At 35.0% G+C, this 12062-nt stretch overlaps 1 protein-coding gene across 2 annotated transcripts in view; it reads left to right on the plus strand.

Annotated features, from left to right (window-relative positions):
* SPOCK3 (SPARC (osteonectin), cwcv and kazal like domains proteoglycan 3) overlaps positions 1–12062 on the plus strand; it is a 213573-nt gene that overhangs the window by 193909 nt on the left and 7602 nt on the right. For both annotated transcript variants that reach the window (XM_056326565.1, XM_056326566.1), the window contains one exon: positions 9807–10028. In XM_056326565.1, the coding sequence (XP_056182540.1) occupies positions 9807–10028 (222 nt within the window). The remainder of the gene's footprint in view (positions 1–9806; positions 10029–12062) is intronic.

Genomic DNA, 12062 nt, shown 5'->3' on the forward strand with positions numbered 1-12062 from the left:
GTTGGTGCCCATAACTGGCACATGATCTGCTTCTCATCCAGTAATGAAAACAACAGAAATACAAAGTTTGCACCTCCTACGTAAGCATTTATTGGATAGTAATAAATAAAATGTATCTAATAATACAGCTTGTGTTAGCACATCACTCAGTTAAAGGTCAGCTGAACCATTGCATAGGGTCCTGTTTCTTGCTGAATACTCACTTTGTTGGGGGTAACACTGAATAGGTAAGGTCAGAAATGCAGCACAGCTGTTTAGAAACCTGATAATGCAGTAAAAGTTCAATAAAATTCAGGCAATGATAAAAGAAACGACTGTACAGCTATTAAGTACTACAGCATACATAAATAAAAAGTCACTGTTTCAAGTAATTGGGTCCTATGTAATATAGGAATGTGAAGTTCATAATCAATACTTTGAATATACTGAAATGTAGTGCAAGCACAAAATTCTTAAGAGTGTGAGATTTTTCCCATAGACATTTTCCTTGGTCTTTTTTCCTTAGACACATAGGTTGCATTGGTAAGACCTAGTATCTGTACTTGAAACAGGTATTTGTATCACGGTGTGTATGTGAATATATTTTACTCACATATATTTTATCACTTGTATGTTTGCAAATTTTTACTCAATAATAGCAATCAAAGACTGTATTTAGACTTAAGATCTAAGATTTTAATATATGTGACTGAAAATGCAAGTCGTGTGGATTTTTGGATCTTGTCAATTTTTGGACCTAGAAATATGTTATGTGATCCAAACTGCTTGGTTGTTTTCTGACTTCAATCAGCATAAGATTGAGTGGTGTCTACCTAATGTTGATTTTACATCTAGTACATCCTAAGCGTTCATGTTATGGCACTTCATGTTCAATGCAGAACATAATGACCATCTGCTTAGATTATGTAGACCAAAGCAGTTGTGAGTTACATGGGTATTTTTAGAACAGATTGTTCAATTGCATGAAGCACTTTGGTCTGTGAGCATGACGAGCTCTTCTGCAGAAAAGGTTGTGGTCCCATTCTGATTAGCTTCTTCCAAAGGTTTAGGGTCTGTGGGATCTTTTCCACCTAAGCTGAGCTAGTGGAGGACTCATTCTAAGGCAGGTAGAGAGATATATTTGCCTCAAACATACAATTGTTCCAATTGAGGGGTAAAAAAAGAGTTTCTGGCCCAGTTTTCAGAATGTCCTTTTGGAAGCCTTCGAAGTCATGAAGTTCTTTCCTTTGACAGTATGAAGTATTAACATGTACTTTAGGAGGCATCTGAAATTTTAGGCATAAGTCAGACTGGATCCTACCCTACCAGTTTTTCAAGCGACAGAATCAAGAGTTGATTTAGACGGCTAAGAATAGTCTCTTCAGGTCTCTTTTTCTTCAAGAGGTAAGGAAATATAATCTGTGTGGAAAAAAACCATTGTTTTCATTGTGACTTTAAATTCCCTTTAAATGTGGTGCTGTCAGACATATTTGATTTACACTTGTAACTTGGTACCTGAAATTAATCCTAAACAGCTAGAATGTTGTGCAAAATATTAATTGATTACTATACTGATTTAAAATTAGTTTTTCTGCTTCAAAGAGTTGTAACTCATTAATCTTAACAACAGAGGTGGTGTTGTTACAAGAGTCTTGAAGAGTTTGCTATTTCTTGTAGGAATGCTAAGATGTAAACAAGGCCCTGGCATGTTTATTTTCTCTTTACTAAAGCCAATCAAATTTTAGAAACTGGTTACATGTAAAACATTGAGTTTGTCCTATCTTTTCTTCTTTTCTTCTTTCAAATAGAGTTTTTTCGACAAAACCCACAGGGTTTCACAAAAACATTTGAACAATAACTGCTTAGAGGCTAGTGGTGCAGTACTGTGGTTAGTTACTCAAATTGCATATATCTATTTGTGCAAAAAAAAATGCTTTCAATTATAAAAGATCTTATTTACTAGATTTTATAAATAGCCAATATTTACCTGATTGATTTAATTTGACAGGGTACCGCAAAAAGGCAGTCCGTCTGTAGACTGAAAGTGATCGAATGAATGCACAGTCAGTAGTAGTTTTCTTTCATTTGTGGATTTGGGGATGTAAAAATTGTTTAAAAACTGATTTCATTAATGCAACTATATGATTTTTCTGGTATGTACATTTCTGATCTTCAAAATTCCTCATTTGAGGCAGCAAAAGATACTGCATCTTATGAGAAATTAACATGTCTGTGGTTTAGAAGAAAATACTAGGTCACTATGTCACTGTAAACACAAAGAAACAAAAATAATGATAACCATGCAACACAGTAATTTTCTTTCTAATACCATTAAGAAATTCTTAAAACTGTCTTCAAGAGCTAAGCTTTCAAGTATTAATGAAATTCCTCAAAGTTGGTCTCCAAAGCCATTGTAGGTCCAAGACATCAGGAGCATTAGTTTTTAAATATGCCAGGGAGTCCAGCCCTTATTTTGGGGATATTTGAGAGCTACGCATGGAAATAGATCTTGGAAATAACTTATGTGTAATGACCTTTTACTTAGCACACGAGGTGCAGTAATCTGTACAGAACAACGGCTATGACAAAAAGCCACCGGAACACAACTCCCTCTTTCAGAGTCCTGATTATTCTAGTAGATCCCTGGAGTTGTTCATTACTTTTGGATAGTAAACGATCCTGTATTTAAAAAAGTAATTTGTGACATCCTTTCTGGTTCTCTGTTTGCATTTAGGATTTTTCACTTCTCATTCTCTCAGGTGGCCCTTGGGACCAAATTTATTAAAAGGCTTGTGCACAGTCCTTCTGACCAAGGTAGATGTGGTGCAAGTTTATAGTGCCTTGCTGGTGCTTTTCAGAGTTTTTTTCCAGCTTTAAATAGTCCACATTGATCTGTACAATCATTAATATTATTTGTAAACAAACCAAACAACAGTGTTTTAAGTTGTTCTGCTACAGCCATCAATGTGCTGACAAGTTAAAAATTGTAAAGTGCCTACATGGTTGTGTTTTTACAGGACTTACATAATTTTCTTTAACTGACACTTATTTTTTCCCAAAGCTGACTCTTCTTAGCAACGCGCACTAGAATATTTCAAATAATTGATAGGGGTTTATTTCCAAAATCCCTTTTGTGTCCAGATGTATTCAGATTGCATGTAACTATAAGTATCATTACTATGTATGCTATATAAACACTTAAATCACGTCCTCAGGTCATTTGTGGTCTAAATAGATGACACAAAGGGGAAAAGGGTACTTTACCACCATACTACAGTAAAACCCCCACTATTATTCCCTTGTGGATGGGGAAATAACAAGTTGAAAAATTGTGATTTTACGTACCAATTTAAAGTCTTTAGAAATAATTTGTATTGTTTCTGTATTAACTTTGTGTGATAAAATTCTAGGGAATTAATGCATCAAATGCAAAGCACAGAAATTATCATAGTCCCACAAATATTTCTGCTAGCAGGCAGTCTGTTTCTGAAGAATACTTGTGTGCCTTGTCATGTTAGAATATGAAAGACCAGAGCCCAAAGGTAAAAGAGAATCTACTTATGGCTCGGGAATATATGATTCTTTGGAGTCTAATACACTAACAATTTTGAAAATAACAGGAAAATATGAGAAGTCTGAAAAAAATTACCTGTAATTGGCTTGTCTAGAACAAACATAGTCAGGTATTATTAGAATAAAATTGCCAATTACCCTTACAAGCTTGCATCAAGAAAAGACCAATTTCATACAGAAAAGTGTAAATAAAATTAACAACTTAAGTTCTTTGATTGGAGGTTTTTACTTCATTCTGACTATCCTAATTCCTTATTGATGAAGTGACACAGCTGACATTATGCAGAGATAATTAAATTTCCCTGATCTTTATTGCTGAATAATATGTCGAAAGCCTGATGTACAGACAGAACTTGTAAGCAGAACGTTTTTGCTTACTTCTGTCAGTACTCTTACATTCAGTTATTCTAGAGTTAGAAGAGATAAAAAGAACTGCAGTTTTAAACATCATTTTTGACATCTTGAATATGCTAACTACCTGATAATTTGGCTACTTCCTGAGTTTATCTCAGAAAATGTCCCATAAGCTGTACTGCGAAGTTGTACAGGCTGGCAACCTGAACCATGGTTCTAATTTCCTAGAAAGAAAAGGTTCTTCTAATGATTTTCTGCATGTGTTGGGTTAGCATAGGCCCAGGCACCCTTAGAGCAACAGTCTAGAAGAAGAATCAACCTAGAAGTAATTCTGAGCATGAATTTTAAATTAATTCATCTTTACGTAAAAGTAATATTTTCAATTAACTAAATCAGTATTATTGACTGAAGCTTGTTTTGACTCAATCTTTTGTAAAGAATTATCCTTACACACAATGAAACAAATGTAGATGTTTATTGTAGCATTTTATTTTATTTCTCTCTCTTCCTTAACAGTCACTCCTATTAATAAAATGCTAAGTCTGGTGTCCCACAGAATACATTTCATCTGAACTATTGATCTATTAGCAAACTGGTAGCCTCCAGCAATAGGATTCATCTTGATTCTGCTTCCCCCTCCCACATCGCACACCCCCCCCCCCCCCCAGCCATAAAATTCTCTAAAACACTTTCTGGCGAAGGAGAGGCTTCAGGATGCAAACTTTCACAGGTGTTTAAGGTACATTGCAGCTGTGCTTTATTTCTTTCCCTTCTATCTGTTTTTTTTGTACGACAAGTGTCAGTTATCATGGGTTTATTGTAAGACCCTTAGTACTTGACCCACGTCTTGCCCTAAGCCAGGTTCTGCTCCTAGCTGTGTAATCACTGTGAGCAGGAATACATTACAGCTTTAGATATGTGACAGGGAATGTCATGCTTAATGCAACCTCCTTTCTGGCCTAGTATGGAGCCAGATGAGTCTCAGCTACATCAGCACTTTTGTGAACAGCAAATGCAACAGAAAGCATTCATGTCTGCTTAGTTCTTTCTTCAGTGTAGTCTTTCCTGCTCAGATCTGTCCTGATAAAACTACATTAGGAAGGAAAACTTGTTCCCAGATTGTGCGTAGTAGGTCTCAGCTGTGAGATGCTGCTAACTGAAGATTTTCTGGTAGTCAAAATATTAGACAAATCCATCACAAGTGAAAACCTTCTTGCTATGCAGCTTGTACACTGAAAAAGTCAAAGCTATGGCCTAGATGCACAAAGATGTGGTCTAGATGGCAGTCAGGACTCTAGCGGAGTGCATGTGTGTTTATTCACATGTATGATTTATCACTGTCTTTTATTGTACCAGACAGTACTGGTATTGAAAAGAATCACAGAGTTTACTTTTTTTGGTATATTAGATAAACAGTTTTTCTGTAATTCAATACGTGAGCCGTATGTATGTATGCTGGTTTGATTTCCACAGAATGTCAAAAGCTATCTTCTTCATTGTACACAAGAATTTATTGCTTATGAGCTTAATAAGCAGGCAAACAATAGTTTTACCTTGAAAAGTAGATTATATTTACTAAAAGTTTAAATTCTCCCCTGAGAAATAATCAGAAGCACAGGAGCCTTTCTGTTGGTTCCTTTTGAGGAAATGTTTTGAATGCAAGTGTGTAAGCCATGGAGGAGAGGTATATTTCTCAAGAATATTTCCCTTGGGATTGTCTTAGCTGAGGAAAAAAGCCTAAGCTAGTACTTCACATTTTTCTAGGCAGTGTTCAGAAATAGCTGCATTAAAGCTCATTTCGTTATGGTATATAGAAATAGATTTCAAATAAGTGGTTCAAATGAGAGAAAATCTTCTTTCATAATCTAGACTTCTAGGCAGCCATTTCTGTTCTCCTCAGTGTAATGTCCTGGTACTTAATCATCAAGAATAAGTTACTGTTCTTCACTATACTAATTTTTTCCCCTTCAGTTTCTGCTTTTTGTTTTATGTCACAACTGTGAATAATGTGTCAGAACGGCATTCTGGTTGGTGCTCAGAGTGATAATATATGTAGACTGTGATTTGGGCAATTAATTTCCTAGTTCAAGGTCACCTGGCGATTTTGTGATTCTTAGTTCTGTATCACCTGACCCCCTTGTGTCAAACCATGTTAGCAGATGTTAAACCCTAGGTATGTCCTTAAGTGCTTTCCTGTACACTTTTTCTCAAGTATATCACCTTCAGGAGTGACAGCTGTATTATTTTACCAACATTATAGTAGAGGAAGAAGGTAATTGCAGAGAAAAAGCACTTTTGATAATCTTAAACTGAGACAGTTCCTTAAAGGTTCTTCAAAATTGAACCAAGCGTTTTACTTTACCACAGCAGTTTCTTAAAGGTTTATAACGTGAACATGGAACTGAGGTGATGATCTTTACGTGGTGCAGCAGTTCTGGAGGAGGAGCACTACTCTGTTTTAGATCAAACAAAGCTGCTTCTGTCTCTGTCAACATGTGCCTGGCTTACCTCTGAAATACATTAGCCATTTTTTTTTATTTGACCTAGATTTCAGACATTTCTATGCTGTAGTGCAGGGACTGATGGTCGTGAAAGTTTGGCTTGGTGAAACAAGCCAAATGAAAGCTAAGAAGGGATGTGATTTTCTCTGTTTAAAAGTACCAGAGAAGAGAAAGAATTAAAAAAAGTAGTAACATCAACAAAAAATATACTGGGGCTATAAATAATAATGCAAATCACTTTATAATCAAGTTCTGAAAAAAAGAAACATAAGCTACTTTCAAGGTAAAGCATGATTAGTTTTTGAAATTATTATATCAAGCAGTTATTCAGTGGAGGCCCCATGACCCATAGTGTTTTTTCTCTAGTATATGATTCTATTTAATAGATAGTTTATGACAGCTTTAATATGTGTAAAGTTTATTTTTCAGGCTTGACAATGGCAAAATAAGTTTCCAATATGAAATATTATTGTTTGAAGTAGTTTTATTAATTCTGAAGTGCCAGTTGTAATATATTTGTGTTTGTTAGGGAGTGTATATCGCCAATATCAGACTTCAGACTCTATATTTAAATATTGAACTGTAGTTAAGTTGAATTTTAGCTAGATTTATAGAAATTATTAGAACATAATGACATTTTGATGGTGCTTTACTGTTGATATCAGTGATTTTAACAAAATCATCTGGTTTTTAATTATGACTCCAGTGCAAATGTTTTAATTACAAGCTCTGTCAGCTATGATAAATATGATAGATAAGCATCCAGTAGGACATCACTGTTAGACACACTTTTAAAAAAGTTTAAAAGCTATGTAGAAAGAAGTGAGAAAAAAATGAGGAATGGGAATAGAGGATTAACTCTATTTACAGGCTACTGCTAGTTAAGGGAATCAGGAAAAAGGTAGGGATAAAATATTCTGCAGATATATAGTATCATTCCAGCCTTAATTTTGTGATGTGTAAAACTTTTGAAATGTTCAGTGGTCTTTCATTATTCTTCAGACAAATCTGTTTCTTTTTAGAGTAAAATTGGAAACTGACTGAGAGAAATAAAATAAGCAAGTGTTTGGGGTTTTTTCCCCCTTAGTAGAGTTTATTAAATACATAGCACTAGGTTCTAGTGTCCTAAAATACAAAGTACTTAATGATGTGAGCTTTTCTAGCATGGAGCATAAATGCTAATTTAAAAATATTTTCTGGAGCTTGAAAGTGATACCTCTTTCAATAAACTTACACTTATAATTCTACATGCAGATGTATTTTCTACAATTATCTCATTTGGCCCACAAGATTCATTCTTGAATACACCTTAAAACTGGCTTTTATCTAATATTCACTTCTGGCTGGCATCTTATTCATTAAAATCTATCTCCTCATGGTTGCTCTTTTCCTGCAACTTCTCTTACATTTTGGTGAGCTGGCCAGAATGCCAAATGCAGAAAAATTTTGTGAGCACAATAATTCCTTCCTTCATGCAAGTACACAAAAGGCAGGATAGGAAATGGTAGGTTTTAGATCGAGCCCTTTGTGAATCCAGGGTCTTGAGGAGGATCTCTAGCTAAAGTAGGACTAGCAGAGAAAAGAGAAATATTTGGGAAGTGTTAAGAGGCCTTCATGAAGAGAGCCTTAGATGTAAATATGTTATACTGAACATTCATCCTTAGACAAAATGTTTTAAGATGGAGGAACCTTCCAGAATTTTTCAAAGCAGAAACATCTGTTAAATAATTTTGATAACTTTTACAGGTAAAGTTGAATAACGCTTCAACTGTATATCCTTATTCATTCATTCAGGTTCTGTCTCTCTCTGTTCTTCCAAATCCACAAAAAATAAGTTGTTTTGTCTTGTTTTTTTATCACGAGCTGGAGAGGAAGGAAGGGAGAGACCACTGGCTGAATGCTTTGCTATGTTTTCAAATTGTGTTAAACACGTCATAAATATAAAATGGCTTGCCATATTTTTTTTCTTTCTTCTTTTCCTTCTGTTCAAGCAGAAATAATAATGAATACGACAGATCAACAGGGAGGAAGAAAAAGTGAGGCTGCCCTGAAAAAAAGTCATAGCTAACTTAGAATTTCTGGGGAAGGAAGTTTATGTGGTTGTCTGACTTCCCCAGGGAGTTTTTGGTGCTTTCACCTTTCTTCTTTTCCTTTCTGAAATGGTTCTTCTACCACAGTAGGGACATTTCTACATATACATATATGTCTGACAGAAAATCTATTGTTTTCTAAATCTGATGATAGAGTTATCCAAGTTGACCTGTTTTAGCAGTTTAGAAACACTTTTCAGATATTTTTCATTGTTTTCAGAACAACAACTAAGGGAGGCAGGTTTGATTATAACAGCAGTAGAAACTGGGAATTCCTGTGTGCTCTCATGTCAACTTTTCTATGGCCATATTCACCAATCTCAGTTTTTCAGTGCTTAGTTTTAGCTGAAAACCTTTCAGAAGAATAGTATTTAGTAGCATTAAATCTCGTTCTATATTAAGATGTATACTCAACTGCCTGGCCACTTGCACAATAAGCCTGTGGTACAACCCATAGCGCATGAACAGGAAAACGAGTGTGTGTATATCCCATGCAACCCACACCTACATAGGCAAGAAGCCTGGTAGTTTCTGAATTTCTCATCCATGTCCATATGGAAGTCTTGTATGTACTTTACTGGTGGTGCAGGAAAAACAAACATGAGGTCTGAGCTCTGGCTACAGGAATAATTAACTTAGCCTGGTCCTGATGGCCCTTTTTCCAAGCAATAATTTTTAGGAAGATGCAAGCCATTTTAGTAGGTCTGATACTGGCAGCCAGCTGCTCTTGGCAATCATCTTTTCCATTGCCTCCTCCAGGATGTAAAGCATATCAGATAAAGGTAAAATATAATAACTTTCAAGGCATAGTTGAGGCTGAGTGTCATGTTCCTTTTTCATATATTTGAATATAAGTTATATGAAGAAAAAGATGGACTCCAACAACTTACCTGGAATTTATTCTCTTAGTTCTGTAAACATTGCAAACCAATTAAGCTTCGCTCTTCTGATTTATAATATCACTGAAATTCCTCAGCAGAATTATTTTCCAGGAAATCACTATAGATCATTTATAATTATACATTATGTGTGTGCTATATATATAATGTTTTACAAGAAAACTCATATTTCTGAATGCTTTGAGACTGATGGTGAGATTATTTTTTTTAGCAGATTAATGATTTTTAATGCGAAGCTGACATATAATTTATACGTAGTATTTCAATTGCATACACTGCTTATGTCCTGTATCTATGTACCACTGGAGCAGTTTCCGTGATGCAGTATTCTTTTGTGGTGCTGAGCTCAGCAGCTGCTGTATCTTTCCTGCTGTATGATTTTATTTTTTAATTTTTTTTTTGCCTCTTAGGATTTGATACCAGCATTTTGCCAATTTGTAAAGACTCCCTTGGCTGGATGTTTAACAGACTTGATACGAACTATGACCTATTGTTGGACCAGTCAGAACTTGGAAGCATTTACCTTGACAAGAATGAGCCATGTACCAGGGCGTTCTTCAATTCTTGTGACACATACAAGGACAGTTTGATATCTAACAATGAGTGGTGCTACTGCTTCCAAAGACAGCAAGGTAAAAGATGAGAACAATCTGCGTATGTATATGATTGACCTATTTGTAGTGCTTTATCTTTTTTTAATGTATTAAGAAGATTACAGTGAACTACAAGCTCTTAAATCCTGTACCATAATTTGTGTTAAGGTTTTTGACCTGCTTTGAATACCTAAAGCGAAGTAACAAAACCCAACCATCCAACCCAACTAAATGGAGAGGCTTGCTAGAAATTCAAGGGTTCTAAATAAAGTGCAGAACAGCAGCTAGTGCTTTTAGAGCAATATTGGTTGTCATGCCAAATTCCAGTAAGTATGCAGAGGGAAGACATCAAAATAAAGAACAAAATTACTTCAGTTATTTCTTTCCCAATCTACTTTGCCTACATTATAAAATAAACTTTTTTATTGCTAAAGTAGGGATTCTTAATGTTCTATTTTGTGAGCCTATTAAAATAACTGAATGAACATTACGGATAACATTCTTTCCAGTCATTTGGACGTAAACCCAATTGATTTTTACTGCCTAGATGAATCTCTTATTAATGTCCTGATGTGATTTCATTAAACAAATAAACACAACCTATGAGCATTAGTTTCCTGAGAATCATATAAGAATTTTAGATCAAGATGAGACATCACACAGATTGTATAATCAAACTACTTGTAATGAATCAAATAATTTACTCATTAAATATTGGCTGAAACTGGACAGAATTGCCCCTTCATTTTTCTTAGGAACATGAGGGAGATTTTCAAAGAGGTAAATAGCAGCAAGGGTCCAAATTTCTACTGCCAGCAGAGAAGATAAGATTGATTTGGTGGGAAATTTTCAAAGTCAGTTCATCGATCTTGAAAATTTTAATATCAGGTTTTAAATCTCACTTGTGCCCTTAAAACTCTTGCAATAAATTCCCATTAGCACTCAGCATCTGTGGTTTGACTCTGATTTCTGTGGAAATAAAGATTTTTATCATGCACATCTGCCAGTTGTAAATCTGAACAAAAATAAAGCTGCACTTCTGCTGATAAGTACTAAATAGCAGACTTTGGTCTGCTTTGGTTAACTTTGGTAACTTTGTAGTTAAAAATTTAACATTCAGTCTTTCAAAATACCCTGATTGTTTTGTAGTAGAACAATATTTTTCTTTTATAAGCATCTATGTGTCGCTAACAATATTACTAAATTAAAAATAACCCATCCCAGAAGTAAAGTTGTTCTTAAAGTAAAGAACATAACACATTTTTGTTAGTTGTCTTTAAAATAAATAAAAAAAAACCCACCATCACAACCATTTCAGGTTAATCTGTAAATACCCTTATTTTTTGAAGGGCAATGTAATACTTTTCAGTTGTCAGAGGAAGTACAGCCATGACGTGTGGCCTAGTATGGTCCAAGGCTTTTCTACCACTTGGCTTTTCATGTACAGCATAGCCAGGGCATTAAGAAAGCACTCCCACAGATTAGTTTCAAGTAGTTTTGCATTCTATAGCCTATAAATACTTATTATCTAAAACATTTGTTCAATATACTGCGGAAACCCAAGGATGGTATCATAAAGACTGATCTGGACACTCCTGAATTATATTAATGGTACCCCAAAGGCTAAACATCTGGGATCTGACTTTCGATTACACTGATTCTCCCCATTTCAAAATCTAACATTATCAAGATTTTCTTCCCTTTTTACCAGTTTCCTCACTGTCTCGACCATGGTATTAAGGTGATAAGGTGCTGGTTTAAAACAGATTAGATAGCTTTTGATACCACAGTGTGTTTGAGCATACGGTAAAAAAGATGTATCCTCAACATTGTAAATGAGATGGAATCTCAGTTTTGGCAATCCTTGCACATTAAACATGCACTTCATCTTTCCAAGTTAACACTGTCAACAAAACCTGTATTCTTGAAGGTATAAGGAGAAGAAAAAGCTTATAGTAATCTTTTGTCACATCTTACTATTAGCTCTTGCACAACTATTTCAGTCCTATCTACTGTATTAGTGACCCACTGAATTCTCTATTCATAATTTACATTGTTAATGCTAAACCTTGT

This window comes from Falco biarmicus, chromosome 1 (genome assembly GCF_023638135.1).
Source record: "Falco biarmicus isolate bFalBia1 chromosome 1, bFalBia1.pri, whole genome shotgun sequence".
Classification (NCBI taxonomy): Eukaryota; Metazoa; Chordata; class Aves; order Falconiformes; family Falconidae; genus Falco; species Falco biarmicus.